Source organism: Mauremys reevesii, linkage group 11, assembly GCF_016161935.1.
Source record: "Mauremys reevesii isolate NIE-2019 linkage group 11, ASM1616193v1, whole genome shotgun sequence".
In the NCBI taxonomy this organism is placed as follows: domain Eukaryota; kingdom Metazoa; phylum Chordata; order Testudines; family Geoemydidae; genus Mauremys; species Mauremys reevesii.
The window spans coordinates 52,222,604-52,243,517 of record NC_052633.1 but is presented as its reverse complement, the minus strand read 5'-3'; the positions used below and the strand labels follow the sequence as shown (position 1 = coordinate 52,243,517).

The 20,914-nt window shown below is 45.1% G+C and overlaps 1 protein-coding gene and 1 long non-coding RNA gene across 5 annotated transcripts in view; both read left to right on the top strand.

The window, feature by feature from the left end:
* The first annotated feature begins 2,818 nt into the window (after positions 1-2,818).
* KIF5C (kinesin family member 5C) overlaps positions 2,819-20,914 on the top strand; it is a 124,760-nt gene continuing 106,664 nt past the window's right edge. For all 4 annotated transcript variants that reach the window (XR_005586250.1, XM_039495078.1, XM_039495076.1 and 1 more), the window contains exon 1: positions 2,819-3,306. Coding sequence is in view for 3 of the 4 variants with exons in the window: in XM_039495078.1 (XP_039351012.1) it covers positions 3,181-3,306 (126 nt within the window). In the remaining variant the exon portion in view is untranslated. The remainder of the gene's footprint in view (positions 3,307-20,914) is intronic.
* On the top strand, positions 5,779-8,075 carry LOC120374807. The gene is made up of 3 exons (XR_005586251.1): positions 5,779-6,518; positions 6,906-7,124; positions 7,732-8,075. It is a non-coding gene; the product is annotated as an uncharacterized LOC120374807 (long non-coding RNA).

The window sequence follows — 20,914 nt, the reverse complement described above, 5'->3', positions numbered from 1 at the left end:
TGCTTCATGGCCTCTCAAGCTGGAGAAGGTTGCAACCCATGGGCTAGCTATATGGCTAAAACAGAGATCCCCAAACCATTTTTTATTGTAACATGGAATCACAGTTCAGGCCAACTGCCCCTGTGTTTCCCCTCAGTGATCTAGCAAAGGCATCTGCACTCAGCCTTCTGGCCTCCTAGCCATTGCCTTTCTTGGATGGAGACTTACATCTCTCTCCCTCGTGACCTGGATATGTCCAGACTGAAATGTTCCCTGCCTTCACCGTATTATTCCCAGCAAAAGACAGTTCACCTAATCACACTTGCTTGCTTCTCCCCTCAGAGACAGCACACAGTGTCATTTCCCACACTTATAAGTTACCACATAACTCTTCCTATGCAGGCTTATTTATTATGGTAAAAGTATTAGCGAAAACACATTAAAAGAATCTACAAGCATGCTAAAAATAAGCTTGCAAGAGATTTCCCCCCAGCATCTGCACCATGCACTCTGGCAGGTGAGCTCCCAAAAGAGGTCTTGTTTGTGGTCACAAATTTATAACAGCCTCAGCTCAGAACTAGCACCTAGTCTTATGGGGCCGCAGTAGGCCATGTTATCCAACCCTTCCCTAGGGATTGAGGCCCTCCATGGACCAGAGGTCCTGTTCATTTGCTGGAATACGAAGAAGCCCTGAGTCATCTTAAACTCAGGCTATTTATTCAAACATTTTTTCTTTGTCAGTTACTCCCTGGAGAATGCAGGCTGTCTCTGAACTGTCCTCATGTCACAGGTGATCAGCAGACAAAAGGTTCCCCATCAGGGAAAAGCTTCAAAGGCTGAGCCAGTAGGTAGGGGTTGCAACCTCCCCGTCCCCAGTAACCCCTAAGAATTCCACTTCACACATATTGTCTGAAAAGATCAGTCATGTCTGCTATATTATTTATCATAGTCTTTTGAAATTCACATTATCTCCTAGAGATTACATTAATCCTTCTTCATCCTAAAGAAATTCCATAAATCCCACAGTAGTTAGGGTGACCAGCAGGGCCAGTGCAACCATTTAGGTGACCTAGGCAGTCGCCTAGGGTGCTAGGATTTGGGGGGTGGCATTTTCTTCGGTAGCGACCGTGGCGGCCGGATCTTCGGTCGCCCTGGTCGCCGCCAGCATTTAGGCGCAGGGAGCTGGGGCAGGGGAGCGCGGGGAGGGCTGCCTGCAGCAGGTAAGGGTGGGGGCGGCATGCAGGGGAACTCCCAGCCCCAGCTCACCCCTGCCCTGCCTCCTCCCCAAGCACACTGTGGCTGCTTCACTTCTCCCGCCTCCCAGGCTTGCGGTGCCTAAGCTGATTGGCACTGCTTAGGGGAGAAGTGAAACAGTTCACCCCCTGCTCCGCCTCCTCCCTGAGCACGCTGTCGCTGCTTCACTTCTCCCGCCTCCCAGGCTTTTTTTGGGTCTTTTTCTTATATCGGCTCCTATTACCCCCACCCCGTCCCAATTTTTCACATTTGCTGTTAAGTCACCCTAACAGTAGTACACAAACATTTCAATTTCCAATACAATGGACCCTGAAGTTACTAAGTGTAATTCAATACGGTTTTACTTCATTCCATAAGGTTTGCACACAGTATTGCAGGATATTGTCATATCTGTCACAAATAGTATGGAAATGGTTGAGAACCAGTGCTCTACTTACACCCATTCATTAGGTGCTAAAAGAGCCAACCCACCAATAATGTGACAATAATTGTCCATGTGACAATAATCCAATCTATTGTCACATGGACAAACACAGGGATGAAGTCCTGATCCCCTTGAAATCAATGACAAATCTCCCATTGACTTCAACAGGGCAGAATTTCAACCAGAGACTACTACAGGACATGTTTGCTTCATTTCACATTTTCAGAAAAGCATGGGATACGGACTATAAAGTAAAAAATCCTGTGACATATCTCCCAATCAGGTGTACAGAAGCTCTTCAGCATGGTTGAATACTATGGGATACTGATTCTATTATATTTTCCATATGCAAAGAGAAAACACATACTTCCAGTCAGAATGACCTTTATTTTATATTGAGTCCAATAAAGCAAGAAGGAACAAAGGTAAAGTCTGCGAAAGAAAGCACAGAGTGTGTGTATGGCTCATGTGCAGCAGGAAAGTAATCATCTGCATTTAAAAGTGCACTTCACAGAACATGTCAGGACATTAACAAGCCACATATACTATAGGGTCTATTCCCCTTTTCTCTCTAGCTCTCATTTTTAATTAAGTACAACTGGGGTTTCTGGATTTAGGGTTAAACTGATAAAACCCCATATTGGAAACAAAAGTAAGAAAAATAATAATAAAAAATCGAAACAAAACACCCAAACTGACATGTTTTGGAGCGTTGAAAATATTCAGGGGGTGGGAAGGGAGGAGGAGTTATGAAAAATAACAGTCAGAGCTCATTCCCTGCTGAGCCGGTGTAATGTTAATGTAATTAACTAAAACGACCAAGATTGGAAATTCAAGCCCCTGATTGGAAACAGAGCTGCCCAAAACCGGGAAAAATATGTTTGTCATTGTTAAACACTTTTGAGTTGTGTGTGATTTGTGAAACTTTGCAACACTTCACCCTGATCTAAGGAGAAACAGATTTCCTCTCAGCTGGGGAGCTGTAAGCGGCTTTCAAAATAGCGCCCATCACCCGTCAAGCCTCACCCCTCAGTAGTCAGACACCCAAAGAAAGTGGGGTCCAGCCCCCCACCTGCGTGCCGCTCGGAGGACTACAGCTCCCAGCATGCTTTGCTGGCTCCTCTCCCCTGGAGCCCGAGCTGTGCGAGGGGTTGATGTAATGCGGTGAAGTCACAAAGCCTCTGGGGGCGGCGAAGGGTGGTGGGGCTCGCAAGAGGCTGCCGGAGCGGAAGGGGCAGAGGAGCGGCCGCTTTGTCTGGTTGCTGCCCGCAGAGAGCCCCGCAGTCCCGGCGCGGGGTGCGAGCCCCACCCCGGCGCTCTGCACCAGCGGTTCTGCCGCGGCCGGGGCCGGTTGGTTTTTGCAGGAGAAGCGGGACGACGCAGGGTCGCTGTTTCTCGCAGCCCCCGCCCCATGACCTGCTGAAGCGGGGCCGGGCGGTCGCGGTCCCTGCCGCGCTGCAGGCTGGATGCATTAGGCACGCGGGTTGCAGCTCGCCCTGCAGCGTCCCCCCCACCGCTCCGAGATGGCGGACCCCGCCGAATGCAGCATCAAAGTGATGTGCCGGTTCCGGCCCCTCAACGAGGCGGAGATCCTGCGCGGGGACAAATTCATCCCCAAGTTCAAAGGCGAGGAGACGGTGGTGATCGGGGTAGGTCCCGTCGGGAGGTTCCCGCTGCCCCGCTCCCAGCCTCCGTGGGGCTGAGCAGCCTGGGGCCGCGGTTCTGCAGCCCTGGCAAAAAGCGCCGCACCCGCGCCCTGGCCTGGCACCCGGCTCCCTCCCTGCCGCGGCCCATTGTTCCCGCTCCGGGGCGGGCGGGGGTTATCCCAGGGCGCTGGGGTAGCGGGCGGGGGTCTGTGCAGGCTCCTGCCGCAGAATTGCAGGGGACCCCGCTCCCTCCAGCAGGGGGCAGGGCTGGGGACGCCCCGGGGGTTCTCAGTTCCCCAGACCCCTTTGCCTCGGGGTTTATTGCCCCCTCCCCCCCGCGGGCACGCGGCCCCTGTTGGGATGAGACGGGTCTGGGGGATGCAGGCGCCGGGGCAGGGGGGCACTAGCCCGCTCTGCGCACCGCGGCTTTTCCCCCGGGGACCAGTTACCGCCTCCGCGGCTCCAGGCCGGGCGGCAGAGGGCAGCCCCTGCGCCGCGCTCCCCCCGTTTGTACCGGGGGGGGGGGCTGAATGGAGCCGGCCTCCATTCCCACCTGGGCTGCAGCCTCCCAGCCCCCAGCACTGATGTCATTCTGCTCACTGGGCATGCTCGCGCGCTCCCTCGCTCCTGGGGTACCTCAAATGATTGGCAGGTGACAACAATTTCAGGGGAGAATTGCAGCGCTCAGTGTGAGTCCTTTCTCCCCCCCCTCCCCCCCGGCTTGGCTTGCTCTGCTCACATCAGCCTCTGCATCTCACCAGCGGCGCTGTGTAGAAACCTGCCACGCTGCGGTCGGTGCAGGTGGAAGGAGAGAGATGTACGGGCTGCGTGCGCGCTGCTTATTGCTGGGTTCCCTTCAGCCCCTTTGCTGTCACACAGCTAGAGAGAGCTCGTTGCGGCAGCCGCTGGGGGCCGCCGTCTTTCCCGGGAAAGTTTTTTCGCTTGAATGGATCGAGGAGCCTTCCGCCTCTCTTGCTTTACACGGGGCGCAGGGCTTGGAGTTCTTAGGGGTTTCTGAGTCCCCCGGGCACCCGGCCGTGGTTACTTCGTGCTCGCCCTGTTTTGTGGAACCCAAGATCGGTGCTCCCTGAATGTGCTAGCTTCAATGGTAGCTCTCTCCCACCTGTTTTGCGTTGTGTTTGCATTAGAGCCATGTGAGGTCAAAGAGAGAAGCAGGAGGCAGAGATTAAATCCTAATCTGTTTGTTCGAAGCAGGAATCAAAGTATAGTTTTGCAGTGTGTAGTTGCTGAGTGTAGTTTGTATGTAAATCAATCATTACATTTTATTATGCATTCTTTCTAGAGGCACCTTGATAAATGGTTACAGATTCCAGTAGAACAAATAGTTGATTCTCATTGTCTGGGAGCACAGTGTAATAAAATCTCATTCCCTGGGCAAGTTAGTGATATGGTTGAAATGTTCATCCTTAATATAAGTAGAGCTGCACATGGTGTTTCTTTCTACCACAAAGTCTAAAATATGTATTTAAGCATCAGTTCACTACTCCAGGTCCTAGTGACAACAGATTTCTGGACAGGCCAATATTCTTGTTCCACCAGCATATCACTCCGGGAAGTCACCTTCATAACAGCAAAGGGCTCTGGAATCATTGACTGGAGCATATTTAACATGATCACTAAAAAAGCAGTCTGTGTGGTTATTTGGGTCCCTGTATGGTCTGGGACTAGGGTGACCATATTTTTGTATGCTGAATACGGGATGCCTAGTAAAATTACTCGTATTCAAGCAAGTTCAACGAAAATCAATCAGAACTATGCAGTACAAATGTTCAAATTAACATCAAGGTGACTGAACTCCTGTTAAAAAGAAATACTGCACAGTTGGATTTTTTTTATTTACTTCTTAAGGCTTTAGGGCTCACAGGGGGAGAGGTGACACACACACTCCCATATACCTCTCTCACACAGAGGCAGTGACCCACCAACCTGACTCTCCTTTCCTGGCGCTCTCTGCCCTTTATGCTTGGCTGGGCCCCCAGGATGAACCTGCCTCTCCTGGTACCTGGTGATGCATCTTCCTGAGGCAGCACATGGGGGCGGCATGCAGGGTCACATGCCTCCCCCCCCCCCGCCCCGATTTCTGCCTGGGTTCACACCAGAAAGTGGCCAGCAGCAGCCTTTCAGCACTGCGTGGGAGGGCAGGGGCTGTGCTGATGGACCAGCAGGAGGAGTGGCTAGTCCTGCATGCTGCAGCTTTGTCCTCCCACCAACCTTGCACACCCACTCCCACTGTTGGTCATTGCCCCCTCGCCCCCTCACTGCTGGTGGGTGGGTGGTTGGCAAGCAGGGATCTGGTCAGCAGCAGGAACCATCAGTACAGATTTGGGGAGGAGACAGAAAATACAGGACAATTTGCCCGTTTTTAAGAAAGTCAGGACACCTGCAGGAGGGCTTAAATATGGGACTGTCCCTTTAAAAACAAGACATCTGGTCACCCTATCTGGGACTCAACTCTCCTATAGACTGCTTATCATTGCAGTTAAGATAGTCTGGGGTGTGCTTGCTGGGAGTTCTTGGAGCTGAAGTTTTCCAATTGAGGGCCCTTATCTTTGGAATGGGCTCCCTTTGGCGATCTGCCAACATGGGGCTTTGGTGATCTTCAGTGCATGATATAGGTCATTTCTGCTTGAGCTAGTATGTGGTTAATTGTCTGACTTGCTGGATTTTGTTTTCCCTTGGTGCTTTGTTTTGTATTTTGACCTGCAGTGATCACAGCCATATTTATGTTACTCGTTATAAGGTTTGTTTTTATAACCAAATACTTAAATAAGTGCTTGAGATCAATAAATAAATAATAAACCACATAAATGGCTAGTTGGTTAACAACAAGGTTCTTATTTCAATTGCTTACAGCTATTGTCAGAATTTATTGGAAGGACGAGCACTTTTTCATTAGAGAGCTGCTAAATGACTCATGAAAGACTGAAATGTTTTGAGATAAATGTTATAGAAAAGTCTATTTCTCTTCTCTTTTTAATTACTCAGGGCATTGCATCAAAACAGGATATTTGCTTTCTGAGCAGATAAACTCTCATTCCTCACCTTGAGTTGTAATCATAATAATCTCCACAGCAATTAATCTGATGTCAGAAACAGAGGATTGTGACTTCAGGCCATGAATGTTTAGAATGAAGGAGAAATAACTAGCAGGAAGAGATGAAACCGTATGAAAGAGAGATCTTTTCCATGCAAATGTTAGTGAGCTTAAAAACCACACAAAGTATATTAATTAAGTGAAACCATGTGCAAATTATAATTCTGGTTATAGCGCGTCTCTGCTTTTAATGTAGTTCTTTGGAAAACATTGAGTTCAGTTTAAAATGATTCCGCTGAAGAAAGTGCTCAAACATCAATATAAAGCATTAGCTGCTCTCTCCAAAGACAAAAAGGAAAAACAGATATTTTCTAGTTTTTATGCATTGGAGGTCATAGTCTCTAATTTATGACATGTAAAAGTGTATTTTGACCCTTGTGTATAACTTTTGTGGTTTGGCAGGATAAATCTTCACACCTTTAGTTATCATCCTGGAAAGCTTGTCTCAACCAGAAGAGCTTCTTCGTTTCTCTTTCTCATGATATAGGCAGGGTCTGGGAAGAAGACCTAGTGACATCCAATGAGACTTAGGGCTTGTCTACACCACAGACCGGATCGACAGGCAGCTATCGATCCAGCAGGAGTCGATTTATAGTGTCTAGTATAGACGCGATAAATCGACCAGAGATTGCTCTAGCATCGAATCCAGTACTCCGCCTCAACGAGAAGCTCATCTCCTGTCGACACAACACAGTGACCTAAGTATGTAAGTTATTCACGTAGCTGAAGTTGTGTAATTTAGATCGATTTCCCCCTCTCCCCCCGTAGTGTAGACCAGCCCTTGCTTGTAAGTCTGTCACATTAAAGAGAGAAAAAACAGAGAAAAAACTGTATCTCCTGAGTTGGGTTCACTGCCATGATACCTGTGAGAAATCAGCTAGTTTATACTGGCTTAAGGGGGCTGATGTTTTCTGTATCTCTTTACAGTTTTTGAATTATAAACATACATATGAATATTTTCACACTTGAGGCCTTGACCTTAACTGGAACCTATGGGTACTACTGCAATATACTATTAATAATAGAATGCATTATTGATCTTCATTATTTAGTGCTTCATTCATTATGCTCAGATCCAATAACTAGTAATACTTACCCACAGAAAAATCACGTTTCTGCTAGAAAATATTCCCAGCATGGTCTTCATTTTAGAAGAGCGCTCTTTTTCTTTAACATTCATGAAGTTATTAAGATGGAACTGCAAAGCTAAATTAAACAAATCAACCACAATTTCAAATGGTCCTTTGTTGCTTCTGAATAAAGGCCATAAAGTGGGGTTTTTTTACTCCAGCATCTTTTTCTTTTTTCTTCAGCAATATCAGGACTGATTTTTCTATGAGAAGACAAAATTCCACTATTTTCAGTCATCACAAAAGACAAGACTGAAACTTGAATAACTGAAAGGAGAGAAGATGTCTAATCCAACTCTTCTGAACCCTTAAAGAGAGATTTTCTTTTTCTTAACTCAAGCTCCTGACAAACAGCTGGGGGAAAATGCTTTCTTTGTGAAATAGTCAACATCATGCACCTCCTGTTGTTCTTTCCTGTTATAGTTTTATGGGCTTCAGAAGGTTCTCCAGCACCTACAGGAAGGGAAGACTTGTAATTACTGCTGTTTCTTTTTTAAAGGCAAATGACTCCTCCTCCCCAACTTCTTTTGGGACATCTTTGAGTCTATTTCTATATATCATGAATAAAGCTGTACATTTATCATACCCATGACTCTCTGACTTTCAGGATTTGCTTATCTAAAACAATCAAATCCTGGCCCCATTGAAGTCAATGGCAAAATTCCCCTTGACTTTAATAGGAGTGGGATTATATCCATGGTCTTTGTCACCTGAACCAGCCTCCTCCATGAATCTTCTCAGATTTGGCTGTACAAGTGTGCCATTTAGTATGGATAAACTAATATAACTAAATGGCTTTAATCAATTTTTAATTGCAAATTGGAGACTAATTAACTTTTCTCAATTTTCCATGGCCAATAATATAATGAAAATTTTAGTGTGCCATGACTTATTTTTAAATTCAGATTATGACTCCTGCGTTTTTACTATGACTTAACCCTTTTTTTTGCCATGATGGCCAACTGACCTTGATCATAGTAGGGCACTAAGAGGCAAAAGCAATAAATAAATTGCTTTCTTTTGCAGTTCACTTTTAACTAAGCTACTGGATTCCTTATCGAGCTTCACAACAGATTTTTCAGTAGACTGCTGCTTAGTTTGTTGTCTTTGTTCCTCTGTATCCTCAAGTTATGGTTTTGCCTGATGTATCTGCAAATGTATTTTCCTTGGCATTTTTTTTCTTGCATTCTGTGAATGTTAAATGGTGTGCTGAGCTCAGCCAGTGAAGTATCTTGCTGGCTTGGGGACCTGAAAACACTTAACAGCTGCAACTACTGTACTCACATGCCTAAGGGCTTGGCTACACTTGAGAGTTGCAGCGCTGGTGGAGGCTTTCCAGCGCTGCAACTTAGTAACTGTCCACACCTGCAAGGCACATCCAGCACTGCAACTCCCTGGCTGCAGCACTGGCTGTACACCTGGTCTGCTTGGGTTTAATGAGTGCAGCGCTGGTGATGCAGCACTGCTCGTCAGGTGTGGCCACACACCAGCGCTGTTATTGGCCTCCAGGGTATTAGGAGATATCCCAGAATTCCTGTTCAGCCACTCTGCTCATCAGTTTGCACCCGCCCTTTAAATGCCCCGGGAATTTTAAAAATCCCCTTCCTGTTTGCTCAGCCAGGTGTGGAATGCAATCAGTGAATCTTTCCAGGTGACCATGCCTCCACGCGCCAAACGAGCCCCAGCATGGAGCAATGGCGAGTTGCTGGACCTCATCCGTGTTTGGGGGGAGGAAGCTGTGCAGTTCCAGCTGCACTCCAGCTGTAGGAATTATGATACCTTTGGACAGGTATCAAAGGCCATGCTGGAAAGGGGCGATGACCGGGACGCGCTGCAGTGCAGGGTTAAAGTAAAGGAGCTGCGGAGTGCCTACTGCAAAGCCCGCGAGGGAAACTGCCGCTCCGGCGCTGCCCCCACGACCTGCCGTTTTTACAGGGAGCTGGACGCGATACTTGGGGCTGACCCCACTGCCAGTCCGACGACCACGATGGACACTTCTGAGCGGGGTGGGGGACAGGAGGAAGAGGAGGAGGGCGGGGGAGGAAACCAAGAGTGAGGGTACTGGGGTGGGGGGGATACACCCCGGAGTCCCAGGAGGCATGCAGCCAGGAGCTCTTCTCAAGCCAGGAGGAAGGTAGCCAATCACAGCAGCCAGTACTTGGTGAAGGACAAGCAGAGGAGCGGGTTACCGGTAAGCGGCTTTTATTTTCAGGATGGAAATGTTTCAGGAGAGGAGCGGGGGTTAAGGCTGCATGCATGCATGCCTAGATGTGGAATAGGCCATTGATGTGGTATATCACGTCGCGGTAATCACCCTCGGTAATCTCCTCAAAAGTTTCAGCCAGAGTGTGGGCAATGCACCTGCGCAAGTTTATAGGGAGAGCCATTGTGGTCCTTGTCCCAGTCAGGCTAACGCGTCTGCGCCACTGTGCCGCGAGGGGTGGGGGGACCATTGCTGCACACAGGCAAGCTGCATAGGGGCCAGGGCGGAATCTGCATTGCTGTAGAAGACCTTCCCGCTCTTCCCTGGTGACCCGCAGCAGCGAGATATCTTCCAGGATTAACTCCTGTGGAAAATGTTGGGAGACTGTTCAGTGCAGATGCTCCCTGTAGCTGTTTGCTGTCCCCAACGCACAGAAACCCCTGCACAGCCCTGAAGCAATCAGTCTCCCTTACTCACCATTTTGTGGCTCCTGTTGGGTTATGTTAGCTAATGTAACGCCAATATTTAAAAAGGGCTCTAGGGGTGATCCCGGCAATTACAGACCGGTAAGTCTAACGTCGGTACCGGGCAAATTAATTGAAACAATAGTAAAGAATAAAATTGTCAGACACATAGAAAAACATAAACTGTTGAGCAATAGTCAACATGGTTTCTGTAAAGGGAAATCGTGTCTTACTAATCTATTAGAGTTCTTTGAAGGGGTCAACAAACATGTGGACAAGGGGGATCTGGTGGACATAGTGTACTTAGATTTCCAGAAAGCCTTTGACAAGGTCCCTCACCAAAGGCTCTTACGTAAATTAAGCTGTCATGGGATAAAAGGGAAGGTCCTTTCATGGATTGAGAACTGGTTAAAGGACAGGGAACAAAGGGTAGGAATTAATGGTAAATTCTCAGAATGGAGAGGGGTAACTAGTGGTGTTCCCCAAGAGTCAGTCCTCGGACCAATCCTATTCAATTTATTCATAAATGATCTGGAGAAAGGAGTAAACAGTGAGGTGGCAAAGTTTGCAGATGATACTAAACTGCTCAAGATAGTTAAGACCAAAGCAGATTGTGAAGAACTTCAAAAAGATCTCACAAAACTAAGTGATTGGGCAACAAAATGGCAAATGAAATTTAATGTGGATAAATGTAAAGTAATGCACATTGGAAAAAATAACCCCAACTATACATACAACATGATGGGGGCTAATTTAGCTACAATGAGTCAGGAAAAAGATCTTGGCGTCATCGTGGATAGTTCTCTGAAGATGTCCACGCAGTGTGCAGAGGTGGTCAAAAAAGCAAACAGGATGTTAGGAATCATTAAAAAGGGGATAGAGAATAAGACTGAGAATATATTATTGCCCTTATATAAATCCATGGTACGCCCACATCTCGAATACTGTGTACAGATGTGGTCTCACCTCAAAAAAGATATTCTAGCACTAGAAAAGGTTCAGAAAAGGGCAACTAAAATGATTAGGGGTTTAGAGAGGGTCCCATACGAGGAAATATTAAAGAGGCTAGGACTCTTCAGCTTGGAAAAGAGAAGACTAAGGGGGGACATGATAGAGGTATATAAAATCATGAGTGATGTTGAGAAAGTGGATAAGGAAAAGTTATTTACTTATTCCCATAATACAAGAACTAGGGGTCACCAAATGAAATTAATAGGCAGCAGGTTTAAAACAAATAAAAGGAAGTTCTTCTTCACACAGCACACAGTCAACTTGTGGAACTCCTTACCTGAGGAGGTTGTGAAGGCTAGGACTATAACAATGTTTAAAAGGGGACTGGATAAATTCATGGTGGCTAAGTCCATAAATGGCTATTAGCCAGGATGGGTAAGAATGGTGTCCCTAGCCTCTGTTCGTCAGAGGATGGAGATGGATGGCAGGAGAGAGATCACTTGATCATTGCCTGTTAGGTTCACTCCCTCTGGGGCACCTGGCATTGGCCACTGTCGGTAGACAGATACTGGGCTAGATGGACCTTTGGTCTGACCCAGTACGGCCGTTCTTATGTTCTTATGTTCTTATGTGTGCTCTGTTTGGTATGGGAAAAGTATGCTAAAGTGAAGACTGTAAACTCCTTCAGTGTGTGGGAATTACTGTCTGGACGAGATTATGAACAATGCTACCCCTGTTAACTGTTGCCATTTTTGCCTTTCCAAAAGCAACCTTGACTGCTGGACTGCCCGTCTCCTCGACTGCACAGAGACTACAAAACCTCAGGAAGAAGCTGCGAAAAACCAAGGAAGACATGCTGAAAGCAGTTATGGATCACTCTGCCAGAGAGAGTAAAAACCTGCAGGACTGGAGAGAAAGGGAAAGCAGGATCCGCCAGAGAAATGCAGTGGCCAGGAGGAAAAGCTCAAAGCAGCTGCTAAGCATCCTGGCGCGCCAAGCGGACTCTATCCAGTCACTCGTAGCCATGCAGGCAGAGCAAAACCGTGCCGCCCCCCCCCCAGCCCAAAGCTTTTTCCCTTGTGCCCCAATGTCAGCTCCAAACCCCCTTCCCCAGCATCCAGGTTCTTACCTCCACCAGCTGCCTCCAACACCTGTACGTTCACCAACCAGCCCTGAGAACTACGACCCTTACCCTCTGCACTCAACCCCCATCACCATGCAGTATATGCACCCTGAAGTGCAGCAGTCATTGCACAGCACTCCAGACAGGACATATTCAAACCTGTGACTGTACAGTTCACCAACCCACCACCCTGCCCTTTTAGGTTCCCAAAATGTTATGTGTCTGTCAAGAAAGTTATTTTCTTTTCAATAAAAGAATTCTTGGCTTTGAAAACAGACTTTATTATTGCAGAAAGTGAAAGATACCGTAGCCCAGTAAAGAAACAGGCACTGCAAATCATTTTAGGGAAAACAGAATCCTACTAACAGTGTAACCACTGAACTTCACTCCCGTGCAAGGCAGCAAACATTACTGTTGGCTTTCAGCCTCAAATTCCTCCCTCAAGGCATCCCTAATCCTTGTAGCCCTGTGCTGGGCCTCTCTAGTAGCCCTGCTCTCTGGCTGTGCAATTTCAGCCTCCAGGACTTGAACCTCGGTGGTCCATGCCTGACTGAATGTTTCACCCTTCCCTTCACAAATATTATGGAGGGTACAGCACGTGGATATAACCGCGGCGATGCTGCTTTCCCCCAAGTCTAGCTTCCCATACAGAGATCTCCAGCGACCTTTTAAATGGCCAAAAGCACACGCCACAGTCATTCGGCACCGGCTCAGCCTGTAGTTGAACTGGTCCTTGCTCCTGTCAAGCTTCCCTGTATAGGGTTTCATGAGCCAAGGCAGTAACAGGTAAGCGGGGTCTCCAAGGATCACAATGGGCATTTCGACGTCCCCTACTGTGATCTTCCTGTCTGGGAAAAAAGTCCCTGCCTGCATCTTCCTGAACAGGCCACTGTTCCGAAAGATGCGTGCATCATGCACCTTTCCTGGGCAGCCTGTGTTAATGTCAATGAAATGCCCACGGTGATCCACAAGCGCCTGGAGAACCATAGAGAAATACCTCTTCCGATTAATGTACTCGGATGCTAGGTGGGGGGGGGTGCCAAAATAGGAATATGCATCCCATCTGTCGCCCCTCCACAGTTAGGGAAACCCATTTGTGCAAAGCCATCCACAATGTCCTGCACATACCCCAGAGTCACGGTTCTTCTTAGCAGGATGCGATTAATGGCCCTGCAAACTTGCATCAACACGATTCCAATGGTCGACTTTCCCACTCCAAACTGGTTCCCGACCGACCGGTAGCTGTCTGGAGTTGCCAGCTTCCAGATTGCAATAGCCACCCTCTTTTCCACCGTCAGGGCAGCTCTCAATCTCGTGTCCTTGCGCCGCACGGTGGGGGCGAGCTCAGCACACAGTCCCATGAAAGTGGCTTTTCTCATCCGAAAGTTCTGCAGCCACTGCTCCTCATCCCAGACTTCCATGACGATGTGATTCCACCACTCAGTGCTTGTTTCCTGAGCCCAAAAGTGGCGTTCCACGGTGCTGAGCATTTCCATGAATGCCACAAGCAATTTAGTGTCACACGTGTCAGGCGACTCGATATCATCATCGGACTCCTCACTGTCACTTTGGAGCTGAAGGAATAGCTCAACTGCCAAACGTGATGTGCTGGTGACACTCATCAGCACAGTCCTCAGCAGCTTGGGCTCCATTTCCCACAGAAATCGCGCTTCACAGAGAGAGTAAAACACAGCAGGAGACTCACAATGGCGCCAAATGTGGCCGGAAAAACTGTGACTGCTGGGATGTGAAGCGATGCACCACGGGGCGTTGGGACAGGAAGCGGAATGACCCGCACCCTTCCGTCCCCTTCCCACAACCCACAGCGCCAAAATGGGACGAGGTGCTCTGTGGGATAGCTGCCCACAATGCACCTCTCAATACAGCGCTGCAAATGTGGCCACACTGCAGCGCTGGTAGCTGTCAGTGTGGCCACACACCAGCGCTGTCCCTACACAGCTGTATGAACACAGCTGTAACTCCCAGCGCTGCACATCTGCAAGTGTAGCCAAACCCTAAGTGTTCACAGGATCGGGGACTGGGAGGGATACACAGGGAGGCTCTGCGAGGAAATAAGCTGCCTGTGATGTAAAAAGACTTTTTTCCCAGCTAAGTTTTTGGGCCCACAATATATTTCCCCCGAAAAATTAGAAAAAAAAAAAGAGTAAGGAATTGAACTGAACTGAGGAAATGCAGGAACAAGTTCTTTGTTCTTCAGATGGATCTGTAGTGCCCACTCATTTTGAAGCTTGCTGTTAGTGAAAGGCAGAAACTGATGTATTTAGACTTAGTTGTGATATTTAGCAATGTGGATTTCCTGAACTAATTTCTCGCTGTCGTAATGCCAGTGTTTTCTATTTCCAGGAAGGAGACAGAAATTAACTTTGGTTCTGGTTTCACATTCCTTTTTTGAGATGAAACTTAAGTCTGAACTAGTGCAAAATATTGGCATGTACCTCTGCATATTGAATCTGCTGAGTTTTGCACATCTGTTATTGTGCAAGCAACGTAGGGTTAGGGAGGGAGAGGAATATTTGTTTTTAGTTGTTGCTCAACAGGATTCATTCCAGCTGACTATGTGTGGCACTGGTGGGCTTTGAAGCAAGTCCTTGCCAGTTGTGCTTGACTAGAAGGATGATGGCTATGATATGGGACCTCAAAGTGTGTGTGAGTTTGAGAGAGAAAAACCAGTAAGGAAAAATGGAACAAACCTAAGAGTCCTTGTACTAGCATAGTGTGTTCCCCCAGAGGGAAGTCCTACTATCTATTGTTTCAGCCTTGAACTGCTCTAAAGATTCCTTATTGTGTTTAGTGACTACATTTTTGTGAAGAGACATTGAATAATTTTTTCTTTTGTTAATCAGACACTACAGAACATGTAGGAATATAGGGAGCAAAAGGTCAAATGGTGTTTCACAGCATAACACATACAGTACTTGTCAGATGCAAATAATGATAGCCCATTCCTCTAGGGAAACAATGTCTATTTTTACCTAGTTTTCTAATGTGTTTACTACTGAGAATTATGACTGTGTACTACTGACAATATATTTTCTCCTTAAAGTATCAGGTCCGACTATTCTCTTTCTCTTATGCAGGAATGATAGTGAAGTTAATGAAAGTTGCACTAGTAAGAAGAGAATTAGGTCCATAAATTCTTTCTGTTTAAAGATCTTTGCAGACTATTTATCTGGATCATTCATGCCTAATTAGCTTATTTAGAAAAAAGTCCTAAAACAAATGGATGGTAGAACAGTGACAATGTGGCATAAAAATCCTCACTGGTTCTTGAAAGTCATTTCCGTGATTTGGTAGTTCTCTCTGATGCTGCATGGCACGTTGCTCTTTTAATGAAATCCACATCAATATGTCCACCTCTCAATGCACAAAGGTAGACTATCATATCTTGATGTGAGACACCCTAGAAATACCAGAAATTACACCCTCATAGATTGATGTGGGGTGGGAATGGCTGTATTGCTAGTGAAGTTGATTTTATTTTAAATTAGCAAAATCTAACCTGTCAATTTGTTCAGTTAAATGTGTTAATTTTTTTTTTGGAGAAAATATATTTCCCATGTGTTGGGATTTTTTTCTTTCCTTGTATACAACACACACAATACATACTTGATGTACAGTCATTCATTAGGTGTGTGATATATTTTGTTACAATTTTTCTAGTGGGAAAAATTAAACTGGAAACCTTTAATGTGTTATAACTGTGCACCTATAGTCCATTTCCCTGCCCCCTCCTAACTTCTTTATTTCCATGAAGTTTAAGGATTGTTTCCATAAAAGAGCTCATCTGAGATACCTGTAATGAAGTACAAGCAGCTTGCAGAGATAAACATATCTTTGAAGCTATGATCTCCAAAGGCACCATGAAATGATACAAATGTGTGGTGGGTTATTCTCTTTTAGAAAACATGACTAATCCTCCCACACCATCAGGTTTTCCTTCAGTATGACATAAGTTGATAAATTGCAAAGCATGTGGTTCACCTGATGCCTTTCATCTCTCTACTTTATGTATAAGATGTGCCATGCTGTGCTAACTTTCCTGTAATGTTGGGCTGTGTTGTTTCCATGCCTGATTATTTCTAGAGATGGAACAGCAGAGTGCTGGCAAATCTGTCACTTTATTTCTGTGGTGATTTCCCTCCTACTCCAACCCATGAATTAGCTCAAGGTGAATGGGACACATCTTGCATAAGTACCACATTTTCTTTCAGTTTATAAGGCTTCCCTATCTGCTGCAGAACAAACATGTTTCACTAACTTAAGGACTGTAGTTGTAGCCATCCAGGGAGTAATTGTTGGAACTGCTAAAAAGAGTAGATTGCTCTAGGTACTGTTATGCTTAATAATTAATTGAAGGGAAAGCTGTTTAGGAGGTGGAGTTCTTACTGCAGTGGAATAATTAGTGTAGTAGAGTTTCTGGTTCTAACAGAGAAGTTAATTGTCTAGTACATGAGGGCTGGATCTGCAGCTGCCTTCTTTATTAAGAAATTAATTTTTGCAGCTTCCCTCTTTGAAAAACAGCCAACCGCCTAATGAATTTAAAAATCTAATATATTGCATTCTCGATTGTAATTTAGGGCAATGAGAGATTTAACAGCAAATGTATATTTGTACAGATAAGGGCTTCCTGCAGATATTTCTGTATTCTCAAATTTAAATTTGCTTTCCTTCAAACCACCTCATCTCTGATCCTGACAGATTTCACAAGCTGGGCTGGGTTAGTACATTCTTAGGACACTTTTAAGGGCTAGTCTACACTGGCAATGTGGCAGTGCTTTAACGTGCCTTGTGTAGTGGTGGCGCAGCGCTGGGAGAGAGCTCTCCCAGCACTCTTAAAAAAACCACCTCAATGAGGGGCATAGCTCCCAGTGCTGGGGCACTGTTTACACTGGTGCTTTACAGCGCTGCAACTTGCTGCACTCAGAGGGGTGTTTTTTCACACCCCTGAGCGAGAAAGTTGCAGTGCTGTTAATTGCCAATGTAGACAAAGAACATATTGGTCTTGTCTGTTTCTGTGAAATTTCCCTTGTGTTCAGCAGCACTGGGAGTTCTGGTGTAGACTGATTATTGGTAATATCTTAAACCACTGTGTATGAGCAAGGCTAGATGATGTGATGTTACAAATGCTGGTGGCTGGACTTCATTAACAGTGATTGCACCACCACAAAAGCTCAATGGTGGGAGGTTTCCTGAATATGTAGCCTTAGGTGCTGCAGGAAGAGCTGTTGCTGAGTTAGCCATTGGTACCCTGTGAGCTGGTACAGGACAGGTTCTCTAACACAGTTTTGAGGCAGAAGTGTTTGCCTTTCAGATGCAAAACCAACATCATGAACCATGGTGCCCATTAAAGATTCCATGGGACTCTGAGAAAGTATAGGTGGATTGCCAGATTTCAGTGTGGGTAACTATGTTCTGCTTGCTTCTGGAGAGTCATTTGGAAAGAGCATTCTTTATGTCCTATCCTAAGGTGTTGTGCTGCTAATTGAAAAATAATGTTTCAGCCCATGTTTGCATTTCAGTGGTGGATTAAGTGATCCTGTGGGTGTTTTGTCAAGGGGAAAAATGAAATGAAAACCAGCTTCCATTTACACTCATTTCAAGCATGTGTTTCTTATAATAATGTTCATTGTTTTCACTGAAACAAGTTCCTTTCAGCTCTCCTCATGTTCAAATGCAGTCTTTTCCAAGCCCCTGTTCCACTTTTATTTTATTTTTTAATCCCAATGTCCTATAAACACCAGTATGTGTGTCAACAATGTGGAATTATAGTTAAAGGTTTGAAATTTTGAAGTTCAGATTCTTGGTTTTTACATGATACCTGATTTATAAAATTCTAAAAAAATTGTAGAAAGAGTTGCAGTTACATATCTCTTGTGCCCTGGTCAATCATGTTCTGCTAGCTGCTGTATGGTCTCTTTCTCTTGGAGAAACATATTGGGGTGAATTTTTTAATAAATAGAAGCATATGATTTGGCATGACTTTTCCCTGTGATAGTTTTTTGTCTAATTATATATTTTCGTATGGACAGTCTTATAGTCTGGGAAAAGAGATGATGGTGGATTTTTAATTCAGTGCTCCAAGTGAAGAATTTCACAAGGTAGACAGAAGACAAGTGTCTCTCAGGGTCATCCTGTGAGTAAGGGAGGGGTTAAATTTATAATTTACAGGGGGAGAGGGGAGAAGAGACGGGTGAGGGCTCCTTTTTAGAAGTGGACACATGTAAGATCTTGAAATCAAGGTCTCAGCACTGATGTTTAGATTCCTTGACTTCAGGGAATAGTTCTGTCTATGGTCCAATATTCTAATGTGGGTTGCTTCCCTTTGTCTTGAATATATGATCATGAGTTAACTTGAAACTAGGCAATAGAGGTAGCCAGACAGGAATTGGGAAAACCTTTATTGAAATATTTTAGAGGAAATGGGATTGAGGAGTCTTTTTGAAAGTTAATCTAACATCGTGGTTCTCAACCACGGGTATGCGTACCCCTTGGGGTACTCAGAGGTCTTCCAGGGGGCACTTCGTCATTTAGATATTTGCGAGTGCTTTTTATGTAGACTGTTGTACTGACTTTGTCTAGTTTTACAAAGTAAAATTTCATGCAGTGTTTTGTTTACACTGCTCTATATACTATACCCTGAAATGTAAGTACAATATTTATATTCCAATGGATTTATTTTATAATTATATGGTAAAAATGAGAAAGTCAGCACATTTTTCAGTAACAGTGTGCTGTGACACTTCTATTTTCATGGCTGATTTTGTAAGCAAGTAGATTTTAAGCGAGTTGAAACTTGGGGTACGCAAGACAAATCAGACTTCTGAAAGGGGTACAGTACTTTGGAAAGGTTGAAAGCCACTGATCTAACAAACAAAGTGGGATACGTGTGTTCTCTCTCTCTCAGACTTGACCTTGCATTAATTAATGTTTGGTTGGGATTTTGTGGTTCGTAAATGAGTCAGATGCTGAGCAGAATCAAGGGGTCTTCGATTCAATTCATTTCAACAAGGCTTTATTCAATGTGCACAAAGGGAGAGCCCCTGGTACAAAAATCAGGCAGAGTCCCTCCAGCAAAGAGCCCCTCCCATTGTTATTTTATAGCACATGGCACTTACATAACACAAACCTCTAACCAATCATATTTAACCTTTTCATATATGGATTTGTTCATCACATGCGTATACTTCTCCACTCCACATGTTGAACTTGCCCTCCTCCCCTTGGCCTTTTCTAGAATGTTCCTATGGTGAGCCACAGCATGCTGCTTTCTGCATAAGTACCTTGTAAATCACATTTTATTTAAAATGAACACAAGCATACCCTTCAGTTTGTAAAGCACTTCGAAGATAAAAACCACTATATAGGCAGTTAATAATGCCAATCTCTGAGATGGAGATTGAGTTATGGTTAATCAGTGTGGGTATGTTCATAATTTTTTATTATGTCTATCCTTCATATTACTTAACTTTCCAATAGCAAAAGCATCTTAATTGCTACCATATTTTCAATTTCTAGTGTCTCATCTTCTGCCTTGTCAGTAATGTTAAATGCTATCACTTCAGTTTTCCTTGAGTGTGTCCTTTCAGAAGATATCTGGGATGTATGGTATCTCAAAGAATAACCATGCATTATGGAGAAAACTAATCAACCTCTTTAGCTGGGCATTAAGAGTATTTGATCCTGGGACAAGGTGAACCCTTTGACTTTTTGTAGGACAAGTCAAAAACTCAGGACCAGAGGCGCGCAATTTTGGTTACACTTAGTTTCCAGCTTTGTCATATGGCTGAATGCTGAACATGAGTAGATATGGTGCTAAGGTGCCTGAGTCCATGGCAGAGAGCTAAATTCCCATCTTGCAGCCTGTTCGTAATGGGAGCTGTGCAAGGTGCTGAAATACTAACCTTCAGTAAATCTTGGTTCCTCATTATCATTGACTTCTAGCAACCACAAGTCCATTAACCCTTTTCTAATGAAGGCGGTCTGGATACGTTTGTCTGAAGCATCCCAAAGCAAACCTCTCTGTAGCTAGGGTCCTGCCTACCCAATGACAGGCTTAAACACCCCCGCCCCTCCCCGCCCTCCCGCTCTTGGTGCAAAGAGGAGGAAACCTAACTGATGTGAAGGCAGGAAGCTGTGCATTTAGTCTTTGGCAGAGCTGGGAATAAAACTCAAGAAGTCCTATCTTACCTTTCCTGTGACTCACCTATCAAGTGAAGATTAACTAATTTTTGTAAAGCACTTTGAGGCCCTCTAGAGGATGTCCCTATAGAAGTGAAAATAAGTCCCCCAATTGACATTTAGTTTATCAGATGTCTTGACTTGATGTCACAAGACATGTTAAAAATGTATCAGATAGTTCAGTTCAATGTATTGTGCATTAGTAATGCTGTAGTTAGGCATGTACATTTAATTCAGAACAGACCTGATTTGTGTCTTAACCTTTGTTAAAGAATCTAAATGTTTCCCTTATTTAATAATATATTTACACATTCTTTAGTCACAAAATTGTCTGCATTAAGAACATCTGTTAGCTTCATTGTTGTTTTGTGAGCGTGTTTCTTAGCTGTTGTAGCTATTTCAGCAAATATGAGGCTTCAATGGATT